Source organism: Aplysia californica, unplaced genomic scaffold (assembly GCF_000002075.1).
Source record: "Aplysia californica isolate F4 #8 unplaced genomic scaffold, AplCal3.0 scaffold00278, whole genome shotgun sequence".
NCBI lineage: Eukaryota > Metazoa > Mollusca > Gastropoda > Aplysiida > Aplysiidae > Aplysia > Aplysia californica.
The window spans coordinates 538,802-553,921 of NW_004797548.1; the positions used below are offsets into that span (position 1 = coordinate 538,802).

A 15,120-nucleotide genomic window follows, 5' to 3' on the forward strand; every position below is an offset into this window, starting at 1 on the left:
AAAAATACACACTAACAAAATAAAACACCACAAAGAGGGAAAAATAAAAGTAACTGTAACGTATTCAACAAATCAACGTGGTGACAACAAGTGAGAAAGAGACGAAGTGAAGCTGGGTGAACTTTCTTTCAAAAGTAAAGAGGTTCGGTTTCTTTCTTTTTTTTATTTTATTTTTTAATTGACTTTTATTCCCCGATTCGGGGACCAAAAAAATGCCAAAAAATCGAGCCACGATTGATTCGTCGCGGCAGCGACAAACGCAGATGCTAGTTCTATGTGACGCACAGAATTCGTAGAATTCTGTGATGTGACGTTATCAATAACCCTACGTAGATCTAGATCTAGATCTAGAGATCTAGATCTAGAAAGCACCCGAGTGAACACAACACATTCATTAGGTTTAAGAGCAGCTCCCTTCATAGGCAACACGTCATATCTGTAGCGAAAAACCGTTTGGAACTGTAGCATTTCTTTATTATACGAATATTTACTGCGGACATTTTTTGGACCGATTGAACCATATTGTATACAAACATTCTTTGGTAGGCCTATAGGCCTACTATAATTATAGATCTAGATATATATAATATCCGAAATTTGCGGGAAAGGATGTGATTTCAATGTTCGGAGAAATAGTGCTCGCTCAGCTTTATTTTCCCGAACGTTCGGAGAAATAGTGCCTAGCTTTATTTTCCCGAACGTTCGGAGAAATAGTGCCTAGTGGAAATAGCCCAGGCAAAGATCTAGTTGTGAAAATTTGTCTTTTAAAAAAGACTTTTTATCTGAGAACTCCTGTTACCAAAATGGAAAATGAAGGCTTATAAATTAATTTAGGGTTAGCATAGGCCTGTGTAAAACAGGTGAACACTGACATTGTATACGCAGCTATGCCTACTTAGCCTACTGTAGCTTCACATGGAAATCTATCATGGCTGAATGTTTTGATACTGCGTACAACTGAGAAGTGAGAAGCCCTTCCCTACACTAGAGAACCTGCTAAGAGAACCTCGCCTGTGTATCAGCGTAAGCAGCAAACTCTTCCTAATTCAATTAATAGATTGACTTGAGGAGGATATTCTAGAAATAGAAATCGCTGAATTGTTTTGGCTCTAAACTGAAAGACTAGATCTAGATAGGCCTAGACCTCTGCCTCTTCTCTTCTGAAGTCTGAAGAGTCTATCGATCAAGTAGTGCAAGTGTTGAAGTTGTTGTCAACAGGGGCGAAGGCTGACTTGTTTGACAGGGTAGCCTAATCAAAGTGAAATGGGACCAGATATGGCCTGTAGATATCACACAAGAATCTTACTCGAGGCGGCGACTCTGAGTTGTGAATGAAAACAAATCCGGAATTCATATTGTATGTTCAACGAAAGTGGCTATTCTCACCCGCCCGGAAGTTCTCGCAAGATCAACTCCTCCCCTCTTCTCTCTCTCTCTCTGTCTCTTTCTGAATACTGTCTATCGGTGTGGACGATCAAATTGACCAAAACAAAGTTTAAAAATGATGTTAAAACACAAAAGTAAATTAATTTGGTCAAAGATGCTACGGCTGTTTAACTTTTCGAATCGAGCCGAATTACGCGGGTCGCCATTTTGTTTTGCCCGGAAATTCTCGCGCTACTCCTCTCTCTCTTTCTCTCTCTCTCTCTCCACTGCCCACAGACAAAATTGTACGCTTTTAGATATCTAGTAGGCTACAGTTGTAATGGAACGTTTGTTCACGGCACAGAATTCTACAATTTTTCTGTTATTACAGTGTAGAATTCTGTGGTTTAGGGTGAACGCAAAATTTGGTGAACGGGCACCGGGTGAGAATAGCCACAAGATTCGCCTGCACTATTCTCACTCCGGGTGAGAATAGAGGTGGCCATGTTCAACCGCCAAAATAATCGGGAAAGTATCTTATTAATAAATAATATCAGTTCCAAAAAAATTTAACTTTAGATGTGAATACATAAACACAAAGCAAAGAAGCAGAGATGTCAGTACTAGATCTATATGTTATTGATCTACCAGTAAGTCTAACTCTTTGGTAGAACATGACAATTATCATTTTTAAAATTTCACATTTGGCTGTTTTTGTAAAGCCTTTCGCGGCCAGGAGCTGGTGTCATTATAATCGAGGTCACGATCTGATTATAGGACGGTAAAATGTCGAGGAAAAAAAACAAGCACACGCAGCAGTCAAGAGATTATTAGGAGTTAGTTCCCCTCACATTTGTGAGGTAGACTCGACCAGCGTTAGTTAGCATACATAATCAGGGCTTGAGATTGATTATAACTGTGGCCTCAAAGGGGTGAACAGGGTATATGTGGCAATGAAACAGCTTGGACTGCTATTTACATGTTCCCTTCAATTCTATTAGTAGACTCTTCCAGACTCACTTTAAGCTTACTTAATCAAAGCTTGCGACTGTTTATGGAGTGGCCCGAGAGGGGTGAGGAGGCTATTTCTGTGGCCGTGAAACCGTTTTGAATGTTAGGCATACTGTTCATTGTTGATTACGAACGTCTTTTTACATTTAATTTAAGAGGTTTACGTTTAAGGATGAATTTGACAGCGACAATGTTTCCAAATTAGGAAGGGAAGCAGTAATTATTTGATTATAGAGATGCTTTGCCCCTGGTTGTCAAGCCTGTGATGCCTGCTGATGAATACTCTTTTATTTTTATTCTATAATATCTTAGTCTTGGGGCCAAAACCAGAGATTGCCTTGGGGGTGTCAGTGAGCTTGCCTCCTGATAATCATTATTTTCTATTTTATGTAGGCTAGACTTAAAAGTAAAAGAGCTTTGTCCGCTGATCCGCAAAAAGGAAGCGGAAAATCTGGCATCCTTGCGACCTTGCAGTTGCAGGAAAGAACAGAAGAACGTTCAACCAAATATGATGCAAACTGACACCATCAGTAGAAAGATCCTCAGCTGCATTTTGGAGAGAGCAACGGAGCATCAATGGACATGTCCAGAATGCAGCCATGGAGACGGAGATGTTGCTTCTTGAAACAATGTTACAATGAACCTTTAAAATTTTATAAATGCCTGTGACTTCCTCCCGTATGCATAGCCTCGTAGCTATGCGTATGGCCCTGAGATTTAGATAAAAGTATAGCTCACGGCCTTGATAATCGCTCAGCTGGACCGCGTCACTTTATCAATCGATATCTTGGCCAAGACAAAGATCATGTATAAATTTAATACAAGATAGTTCACTCCTCTATTATTGAACCAATTAAAAAAGTGTCCTCTATATATTCGGTGACGCCCTCTTAGAAAAAGTACGGACTTTGCGATCAGAGTTACCCTACTTGTGTGGAAATATAATAAACTAAGTGATTATTCGGACTCTGATTCTTGTCCAACATGACATCACTTCCGACTTCCTATGACTCGTGACTCCGGCTTCCTGTCCTGCCTCACTCGTGACTCGCCTCAGGCTGGGTAGAGACCGGGATTACTTCGGGCAAAAAGGCGTTTTGTGCAGAAGCCGAGTTTTTATCTTATGATGAATTTGAGGCCGGCCTGAAAAGTTATAGCGCTTCTAATAAATGTTTATTTGTCAAGAGGTCATCAGAAGCAATTAAAGATGGCTCGTTAGCGTGTGTCGGGGTCGGATGGGCGGCCTGCACACGTGTGGCTGTGTGCGTGTCAGGGAGGGGGGTGGGGGGGCACTATCGGTCCAGGCGTTGAACGTCGCATACACGTCAGTCTTTTTCCCCCTGGCAACTGATCATTATTACATTAATAAGCTAATCTTGACGTAGATCTACGTAATGAATTGTGCGCTGGTCTATGGAATCAAAAGTTGCCGTATGCTCAGCTCTACACAGCAACACAACTTTTTCTTGGTAAACAATCGAGATGACACAGGCTTGTGTATTTGAACGAATCGGTCTTTTTTTTTTACACAGCTCATAATATGCAGGTGCCAGGTGGTCTGCTAACCTTCCCTTTTACCTTTTTCTACAACAAAGAAAGTGGGAAACATGGGGGTGGGGGGGCGTATCAATGAGGCGGCGGGCATCGGATCGGCAGAAAAGGTGTTGGGGAAACTAAAAAATGGCAGAAAATTGGAAGCACTGAACGTTAGATCTATAGAACGAAGACATTTCCTTTTTTCCGGACCCGAGTCCGAATAACATTTTTTCATTACATTGGGACTCGAGTCCGAATAAGAAATTTTCTTACGAAGTGACTATTTCTCCGAACGTTCGGAGAAATAGTGCCGATCTTTATTTCTCCGAACGATTTCCGGCTTCCGGTCTCGTGATTTTTTGCTTATTTATTGCGAGAGTTCGGTGCCAACTTTCATTCTGTCTCTGGTCTGGGAAGGGGAAGGAACACCGCTTGGCAAGCCCGCCTACATACAACCTTCAGTAACACCCATCACACACCCACCACCATCATGCACATGTACACACACAAACTTATACACACACTAACTAAACATGATCAGTGGGCAACTTTTGAACGTATGACGAGCTGAGTTGTGGATGGAGAGACAGTGTGAGTGACAGAGCGGGTGAAAGGAAGAATTTACAAGTGTATCCACAGGCGACAGCAAATACAAGACGACGACACTGACCCCCCCAGGCCTGGTCCACAGCTCACGAACGAAGGGAATGTGGTTAAGGCAGTGTTTTGCCTATATTATTGTCCATGGTTCGCAGGGTGCAAGGGAAAGAGTGAGATTTTCTTTGTGTGTGCCTGGAGGGAGGGGGTGGGGTGTGAAAGTCATGAGGACGGAGATGAGCCGCGGGAGAGAACACAGGAATTGAATAAATGAGTGAAACTGAAAGAGAGGAACGACTCATGAGCACTGGAGTGAATGGATCCTGTGTTTCTATTTTTGAATACTTTGAACTGTTACTGAATAAAGGCTGAAATAAAGCCCGAAAAGCACACACACACTCCTCACTCTCCACTTACACACTTACTATCACACACAGACACACTCACACATGCACATGCATAGACACACACACACACACACACAGGAGCAAACTTTTGGGTCTATATCTATTTCAATTTTCAAGAGCTAGTTTAGAGATTTTTAGATTAGTGTAAAAACGTGAAAAAAAAGGTTTCACAACAGAATTAAATCAAAATTAGTCGAACAGCCCATAAATAACCACAAAAATTAACAAATAAGGGTGTGTGTCAACCTGTACGAAGAAGATTGGGTGTTTTAACCCTAAAAGTGCGTAAATTTTTTTTAAAGTACAGGATATTACATGTAAATTATATTATGGAATCACACACATTAAGGGGCCTGCCAGTGTCAGTACATGTAGGCTAATCGGTTTTGGTGGAACGTACGCTCTGACATAAAACATTTGAATTTATATATTATTATATAAATGTATATATATTTAGAATCTAATGAAGGTAGGAATATCAAATTAAATGACGTTACGCTATGCAACACCCCCCCCCCCCCCCCCTTTCCCCAACAAAAAAAAATTGATAGAAAAACAACACATCAGAAAAATTACAAGAAAAAAAATTACACACTAACAAAATAAAATACCACAAAGAGTCAAAGAGGGAAAATTAAAAGTAACTGTAACGTATTCAACAAATCAACGTGGTGACAAGTGAGAAAGAGACTAAGTGAAGCTAAGTGAACTTTCTTTCAAAAGTAAAGAGGTTCGGTTTCTTTCTTTTTTTCCTTTTTTAAAAAATTTGACTTTTATTCCCCGACCAAAAAATGCCAAAAAATCGAGCCACGATTGATTGGTCGCAGCCGCAACAAACGCAGAAGCCAGTTCTATGTGTCGTTATCAATAACCCTCCGTAGATCTAGATCTAGACAGCACACGAGTGAACACAACACATTAAGTTTAAGAGCAGCACCCTTCATAGGCAACACGTCATATCTGTAGCGAAAAACTGTTTGGAACTGTAGCATTTCTTTATATAAATATTTACTGCGGACATTATTTTTGGACCGATTGAACCATATTGTATACAAACAATCTTTGGTAGGCCTATACTCTATATAATATCCAAAATTTGCGGGGAAGGATGTGATTTCAGAGTGTTCGGAGAAATAGTGCCCAGCTTTATTTTCCTGCACGTTCGGAGAAATAGTGCCGGCCATTTTTTTATTCGGACTCGAGTCGTTGTTGTTGTTGTTGTTACCGATCCAGTAGCATCTGAGCGTTAACTCTTCTGCATGATGCCATTCGGTAATAGTTGCATGTTTGTTCTAATTGTTTTCTTGAGGAGTAAAGGCATTTCCTTTTTTCCGGACCCGAGTCCGAATAACATTTTTTCATATTCGGACAGGAGTCCGAATAAGAAATTTTTTTATTCGGACTCGAGTCCGAATATGAAAAAATGTTATTCGGACTCGAGTCCGAATAACGACGGCCTATAATAAAAGTGAAACTAACAAACTGTGCTGAATTCCTATCTTCTTCTGGTGAAACGAAAGAGGGCTTCAAAACAAAGACTGCAGCGTCATCTGAACCCTATGTGCGGACTTCTGCGGACACGTTTTTGGCTGAGTTAACTATTTTGTTAAGTACGATCTTTGGCCAAGAGACGCTCTCAGAGGTCAAGATAACTTGAAAAATGTCAGCGTCTATGCCCTATAGCTGCACACTTCCCTATCGAAGTAGGCCATCCCAATATATAGGGCCTGTGCGCTTCCCGGGTAGCACGGCTCATGCCCTTTATAAAGGGCCTGCGCGCTTCCTGAGTTTAAGTTTGTCCACTTGTAGTGTCCGGTTTGATAGTTTATGTGCTGCCTACAAAGCCTAGCTTATTATGTGAAGTGGAGGGCCGTACACATAGCCTTGATGCAGTGGGGCAGGAGAAACAGCAGCCCCCTGAGCTGGCGAAATGTTCGCATACTCCTCCTGAGACACCCACATTTCGAAAACTGATCTCTGGGCACTCGTTCAAGGGGGTCCAGTCGAGATGGACATGAGGTCTTGGAAAAAATGTTAGAATAAATTCCCCTTCAAGTTCCAGTTCCTCCAGAGCACTTCAGACAAATGGCTCTCAAAATTGGCTGCGGAGGTGTAGTGCGGTAAATTTTTCTAAAATGTTGCTTTATGTGTGCATGCGCACCCTCTTTTATCTGATTCGTGTGAACCTCCACTGTCTCCCTCCCCTGTACAACATTTCTTGTACAACTGACGGATGGACCACTTGTGCTAAACAGGGAAATGCTGATATATACCCTCAGCATTTAGAGAAGAATTAGGGGTCCAAGAGTGCACCACAACACTTGTGTAAACAAAACTGAGAGAAACATTGGTTGCAATGCTTCAACATCAACAGAAATAAGTTAACTGAAAAGTAGAGTTGGGGTACGTACGCAAAGTTGGATCAGCTCCTTTATTACTGTAGATCTACTACACTCCGACTTTAGCCCCAAAGCCCCAATGATCGGCACGTCAAACTTCATATCTGCATGTGCAGTGAAAAGTAATCATTTCAAACCAGAAGTAATCGTTTAGATTGAAAACGCTCAGTGGAGCCGAAACCCATACTCCGTACAGACTCATAATAATCATTGGGGGCCAAAACCGGATTATCGTGTTATGTCGAGATCACTTCACGGGTTGAATTTTTATTATAAATCAAAGATTCCTTGGATTTGCCCAACTTTCAACTCCATCGCACCCTCCGTTTCATCATATTCACTTTAGATATTCAAACGCACTAATTCTGAGTCAATCTTGACCATTCAAAAACTCAAAAAAATATGGACAGCTCAACTTTCACTTAATAGCTGAGCTTCCATTTCAGTCAATTCTAATGGGACCTTCTTCCTAGAATTCATTGAAATGCATACTACTGCAGTGTTGCGTGGTCGGTGATTGAAACTCAGCGCAGCGCTGCTCTAGGTGTGCACCGAATGGCTCCACGGAACGCCGCTCTGGGCGTTAAATGGTTAAAATAAAATATTTGATTGTTCTTGTCCGAACTATCGCTTTGGACCAATCAGGGGAGTTTCAGGTCCAAGTATGCATTCCTTGCCTGAGGTTTAAAAAAAAAAAGACAATCTGGGGGTGTTCTGGTGGTGGGATTTTTTCTTGTTAGTTTTTTTTTTTATTATTATGGTTTTGTGCAAAGTTAAAACACAATGAAATGTATCAGACAAGGAAGACTGAGTGCCATAGTAAAACAAACAAATAGGTCGCCACCACTCTTATTCACATTTGTCTCTACTTCACACGAACACCGACTTTTTTCTTCGCAAATTATTCGTTTTTCAAATATTTGTTAGTTTTTATTAAACTACATGCTTATGCTAAGCCTAATTGCATTGTAATTTTTCTGCTTTACACGAAATCCTAGGGTCTGGGGTTTCATGCGCCCGTTTTTCTCCATGATTTGATTTTGATTGATGTTTTACAATTAGGTTTGAATGGCCATGGCATGCGTGATCTGCACCAAGGAAAAAACCCTTGCAGATTGACCCCCCCAAAAGTTGTGCATCCTGTGCGGGAATGAAAGTAACAATTTATCTTTACTTTCACACTCGCGCATGGATGCTCTGCCTTTGAAACTTCTAACAGACGTAATTTTGGCTTTAGATGATGTGGCCATTCATTAAAACTATCATCGTAAATTAATTATTTCCACCAAAATTTCAAACCTTTTTGCCAAACATCAAATTATGGGGAACAACATCAAAGGCAAGAAAGCAGATACCACACTTTCACTACAACTTCACTACTCGACTTTGTAGAACTACTATGACAGCTGTCATTCAGTCAAGTTATTTTGTTTAATACTATCTAAGATTGATAATATCTTGAGTATCAGAGAGAGTTTACAACACTGGTTTGAAGGGACGCCCATTCGAATCAATGGTCAGTCAAATTATCTTCTATCTCCATGATAAGAACGGGTTCGAAGCTGGACAATATTAGCACACTTTATGTATTAAACTTCTGCTTTGCCTCTTCGAACCAATGTTTTTAAGAATATGAAAGCAACTACTTAGATGTAGGTAGCATTGTCTGTATCATTTTGTGCGAACAGTTGGTAAAAAGTGAGATAGCTTTGACCACAGTTTGACATTTTAAATCAGGATTTTGACATCATGTGACAGTTTAATATCATATTATTACTATTTTTATTAAGCATTGAATGTGAGCCTATTATTATAATTAGTAATAGGGATCTTGAATGAACTGTTACTTCAGCTGTGATGATGAGCAGATTACAAGAGATGTGGGAAAGAGAGAGGTTGAGAGTTTATGTGTGTGAGCTCTAAAAAGAGAGAGAGATCAAATAGAATTCTTAAGGCATTGTAAATAAATTATTATGTTATTTCCTTTGACAGCGAGTAAGCCAATCACAACATGAACTCGACGCCCAATGGCTTGCCCGGCACTCCGAGCCCCAGTCCATCCCTGGTCAGCTCTCACACAACCACAGTCTTGAACAATGGACCTTCCAGCTCGCCCATCGCTGTCACCAGCAGCTCCAGCTCGATCGTGGCTCGGCCCACCCAGCCAGAACAGATTATTGTACCGGTGGGAAATGTAAGTTGTTTTTGTTTTTTTAGCGTTATTGAATTGTTTGGATTTGATTAGGGATGTTGTTGTTTATTTTAACATCATTGAAAGATTTGTATTTGATTAATAAGGATGTTTTTTGTGTGGCCTTTCTGAACTTTTTTTTTCATTACACCAATTTTACTTGTTTGTTTGTTTGTTTTGGGGTGTTTTTAAATCTGTTTTCAGTAGGGATTGATCTAATTAATTTTTTTATCAGATACAATTCTTGGTAGGCGCATCATTTTTAGTAAAGTACTTGAAATATGAACCAGAACCTACAACTCCCCATTTGACCTGAAGGGTTAATACCTTTTTCCATGCTGTACTTAACTGAATTTGCATGTAATTGTAATTCCCCAATCCGTTTGCCATTTTTCAGCATTTTTATATTGTTTTCATTGTGTGCGTGTGTGATAAGAGAAAGAGTGTGTGTGTGTGATTAAGGGTGTTTGAGTGTGTACATGTATGCACTTTTTCACAGTTATTGTTTTGTACTTTAATTGATATAAAGTGCCTAGAGCTGTGTGTACACTGGAGTATGCGCTTTTAAAATGCACCTCATTATTACTATTGTTATTTAAATTAATGAAATAATACATTCTTCCAGATGATTAACAGCAACAAGGTCTCGGAAAATTCAAGCACATCTCGTCAGACTCCCTCCTCAGCATCCTCTCAGGCTTCGGCGAGCGCAACCCTGGGGTCATCAGCTACCGACTCGAGAGGAGTGTTGGACAGGACGCGGCTGCGGGAGCTGGTGAAGGAAGTTGACCAGTTGGAGCAGATGGACGATGATGTTGAAGATGTGAGGATTACTGAAGGGTTACTTGTGTTATTTTTTAAATTGATGTTAAATAAGCAATACATAAAGTTTTGGTTAGGTGCATACAACTTTGGCTTAACAAAAATAGTTTGTATTTGGTGGAACAGAAAACATGGCTTTTTAGATGAAGGATTTAACAAAGCTCAAAACTCATGAAAAGGAGACAGGATCCTGGGTTTTTATTAAACTCCTGTACTCATTTCCACTAAAGTTGACTCCCCATTACACCCCCGAAAAGGAACATAACTCTACAATGAGTTAAACAACATTGAGAAAAAATGTATACAACAGCAAACAATGTGATAAAAGTGTAATACAAATTGTTAAAGATGGAAAATAAATTGAAGTTTTAATTCACATAGCAGTCACGGGTAGGGGGGGGGGGGGGGGGGGGGGGCTATTTCCATCTACTGGTTGGCCTATGATCAGTTCTAGTTTTGTCTTCTTTGTCCTTTGCCATGTGACTCCACAACAATTTCTATTGTTATGAAAAATTATATCCTCCGATCTCATACCAGTTGGAGTTATCACTTTGCCACCACATTTTGGGGGACATCCAAAGAAACTGGGTGGAAAAACATCGCCAATCGTCGAGATGAGGCGGCAAAGTGTTAAAGTGCTGTAACTTTTTACAGAATGCTCCAATTTCACCTTAATAAAATACAAAATGTTCAAGCAATGTGAATCTTTTGAAATATTTTTATTCTTCTGAAATAAGGATCTGTCCTTTGAGAAGAACTACTTTGTGCAAGCTCTGTTGTTCTGTGATGTTTACTGAAATAAAAGGCAATGGAACTCAGTTATAACCAAGTGTATCACTGGAAGAAAAAAAAAATGGAGGAAGAGAATAGATTGCAGACAATGCTAAAGACAACACTGGTCTTAGTCCCATCTGCAGATGTTATAAATGTAGAGATAATTGTGGTCCAAAAGGCTTATATTGAAAGAGAAAAGGATGATACCTGTTAGTGTGACTGCCATAGTGAAAGTCAACATAACCAGATTTTAAATAAAGAGCTTAGTTAATAATTTGCTCTTTTGCCAGCCAGCCAGCCAAATAAGCTGGCTCTTTTTCCATTCTTATTTATTGAGATCCAGCCTTAATATTTATAATTTATTTGAGGGTTTACTTTTCTTCCCTGAAGGTCAGGAAAGTAACTCTTTCTTTGTCCTGAACAAAGATCCAGCCTTTATATTTATAATTTATTTGAGGGTTTAATTTTCTTCCCTGAAGGTCAGGAAAGCAACTCTTTCTTTGTCTTTAACAAGTGTATTGTATTATTTTATGTTTCCACAGGTTTTGCTGCAGGTGGCTGATGATTTCATTGAGAATGTTGTTTCATCTTCGTGCCAGCTGGCCAAGCACCGACGGTCAAATACGCTGGAGGCTAAGGATGTCCAGCTCTACTTAGGTGGGTGGGGCACACATTTGCAGGTTAAAGTAAAGTATAATCCCCCTTTTTTTAATCTCATGAACCTACTGCGCATCCAGGTGGTCACAGCTTTGTCTATGGACCATGTGTTCCTGAGATGTCCCGCCAACTATTGTGCAAGAACCCATCTGCTTGGACATTTCAGTAACCCACTTGCAGCACTTTTTAAGGACCCCTGGACAAGTGTTGAGTTCCTGTGTGCTGTCGGCATCACTGACCGTTTATAACGCCACAGTGCCAGAAGAAAGAGAGAGAGAGAGAGAGCTTTGTCTATTATAAACAGAAAACAGTGGGGTTGAATCCCCATGATGAGGGGATTTGCTTTATTTTTACCCATGTGTGTTGTCATGTTAGTTGTGAAGTGTTTTAAGTTTATCAAAAAGTAATAAATACTTTTGTTTTTTTGTAGAAGGGGCAAAAAACATAAATGCCTCACTTTTGAGAGTGATTTATTTCTTATACCAGGCGTATGAAGTTTTAAAGCTTTTTATCAATATCATACACTGGTTTGTTACGCAAAGTGAGAGGGATTTGAGTTTGAAGTTTGAAACGGATTACAATATAATAACTGATTTTTCTTTACGGTAACGACAAAAACTCTTGTTATCCAAGGCTTACTGATAAAAGTGGTATAAATGATAAAGGTTTCAAGTTAATCATGCATGGACCTATACCATGTGAATTAATTGAGATGAGATTTTATTGTTCAATAAATTTTCCATCACTACAAAGTGCTCATTTTTACATTTCTGATTTAGGATTTGGTAGAGGCTTTTTTTTAATGCCTTGTTTCCAACCAGTACTGGTGCGTAAAAAAACATTTCATACAATTTTGAGGGTTTGAGTATGGCAGCCCATTTTAATATAAAGAAATATGCTTTCTTTGTTTTCTAGTTTCCTCCTTACAGACTTACCAATGCCGAAGAAAAATTAAGAAATTTCAAGACTGGATTTACAAATAATAGTTAGATCTATATAGCCCACTATCAAGTGGACAGATCTTTTGTTGCAGGTCTGCTTGGAACTTTGGATAGCTTAAATTTATTGAATGCAGAAAAGGGTATGGGGATGGGGGGGGGGGGGGGGGGAAAGATATGCTATTGGAGTTTCGATTGAGTAACAAAAAAGTAATAAGAATGTGGTGATTGTGTTTTGTTTTACTGATTTTGAAAAGTTGACAGCTATGAAACTATTTTAATACCTAAGTTCTTGTAAAGAAGTTATCCTGTGGTTTCCGCCTTTCTCTTACACTCTTACACAATAACAGCAGAATATGGCCTTTGTAGATTATTTGCTCATCCCATTGTTTATGAAAAGACTGTATAAATTCATTAAGCACTTTATTTATTGTTTCTTTCAACTCTTCAAAACAGAGCGTTGCTGGAACATGCAAATACCTGGATTTGGTTCTGAGGAAATCCGGCCTTACAAGAAGTCTGTGACCACAGAGGCTCACAAACAGGTGAGAATACTCATTCAGTACAAGGTAGCTTAGAAGCTGCCTGGATCTTGAAAAACATGAAACCCTCTTAGTTGCCTTACGATGCTCTGGTACATCACAAAAATGCATTATTTTTAACTTTGTGCTGTACCATGTAAGTTCGCAAAAATTTGCCATTCCTGGTTGCCTTTTAGATGCTACATGTTCTTCTGTTAAGAGATTCAGCCACTAGCGCAGTTTCGATTTGTATTGTGAATTAAAAAATACACATACCAAATTTGCTAGTATCACCTCAATACTAGGCTTGCAAGTGATCGATAAACACATGTTCTTGTCTTGCAGATTAAATCATGCTCTCCTTAAAACGCAAACTTCATAATGACTGAAGAAAGGCAGCATATTTCACTTTTTTAAAACTTAGATTTACAAGCTGTTCGAATTTATGGGATTTTGGGGGAATATGGGGGTGAGGGACATAACACTATCAAAGCTCCAAGGTCTGAATATGTCGTCAGTGGGCAACAATCAGACAGCAAGTTTGCTAACACTTTGATGAGGCTCCTGTCTAAATAATGAGCTTAACTGAAAATCGTCAGTGCTAACAGTAGGAATGCACACCCCATGGCAATGAAGGAGGTGAAGTAATTGAAATGTCATGACAGTGAGTCGGCACTCTAGAGGCAACTTATATTATGTATGAGCTCAACCTTTTTTACTATTAATTTAAGCTAAAGCCTTATTTGTTTAAACTTTATTTTCATCCTGAACTCAGCTTAAAAATATAACTAAAAGTACCCATGTCATATAACTGTTTGCTTGAGTTCTCCTTTGTTAGAGTGTGTTTATTGTTTCGTTGTAAATAGAATCACAGAAAGAAAGACAGACCTCGGTGAGGCAAGCTGGCCACAGTTTGTCTCTAGTCTCTATCAGTCTACCATTAGTCAAAGATGGCAATTGGTACTTTCCCTTTATACCGCCAGCTCCGCTGTACAGCCAACTTCATACTAGTCCCAAGATAGGCGGTATAACAGGGTCTGACAGTATTAATATTCCTTTGATGAATATCTACTTTTTTCAGATCTCAACCATGTTCTTTTCTGTCTTTTTCAGAGAATGGCTCTTATACGGAAATCCCTGAAAAAATATTGAAAGCATCCATTGGAACTATCACCTCTTCTGCTTCTGAAGTTGGTGTGTGTGGTTTGAGGTTGCACATTTTGTAAATATCATCACGATTTCATTACCATTTTCACCATTAACATTATTAATGATGCCCTTATTTCGTAGAATGAGACCTTCATCATCTGAATGCAAGGGAGAAAGAAGGTGTGAGACTGGAATAGTTTAATTTGGATGTTTGAGACTATAAATTGGGTTTTGAATAAGAGAGCACATGTGTAAATTAAATATGAATGAGAAACGAAGATTAGTATCTGAGAAGCCTGCGGTTTGATTCATGTGTTTTAGAATTTTTTAATGTGTGAACTGGCTTCTGAAATAATGGATTGGATATGCTTCATTAATGTTATTGTAAGGAAGGGTGCAAATAAACAATTTTCATTTCTCTATTTGTGTCTTGGATTGATTTTCAACTTCTTTTATTGTATTGACATAGAGTGACAAGCTAAGCGATGTCTTTCATAATCAAAACTGGTTGAGAACTCATGGTTTTTTAGATTCAAATATGGAACAAGATCACATCTTGCAGGTGGGACACTCTGTTGCTAGACAAGATTTTATTTGTCGTGCTCTATATTCAAATTGCCTTCAGTTGCTGAAAACGAACTTTTGAAATGGTAGTTAAAAGTGAAGCTTTGATTTTGAAAAATATAATATGTGTCCTCTGCAATCTAATGCAGTTATATATAGATGTTGCTGCTGGTACTGAAAAAAACAACT

The 15,120-nt window shown here is 39.2% G+C and overlaps 1 protein-coding gene across 1 annotated transcript; it reads left to right on the top strand.

The window, feature by feature from the left end:
• The first annotated feature begins 724 nt into the window (after nucleotides 1–724).
• On the top strand, nucleotides 725–14,789 carry LOC101854875 (transcription initiation factor TFIID subunit 12). The gene is made up of 6 exons (XM_005101306.3): nucleotides 725–1,023; nucleotides 9,308–9,509; nucleotides 10,132–10,329; nucleotides 11,645–11,759; nucleotides 13,154–13,242; nucleotides 14,332–14,789. Exons 2-6 carry the CDS (start codon nucleotides 9,327–9,329, stop codon nucleotides 14,368–14,370), a joined length of 624 nt encoding a protein of 207 aa, XP_005101363.1. The 5' UTR covers nucleotides 725–1,023; nucleotides 9,308–9,326; the 3' UTR covers nucleotides 14,371–14,789.
• Nucleotides 14,790–15,120: the final 331 nt, after the last annotated feature.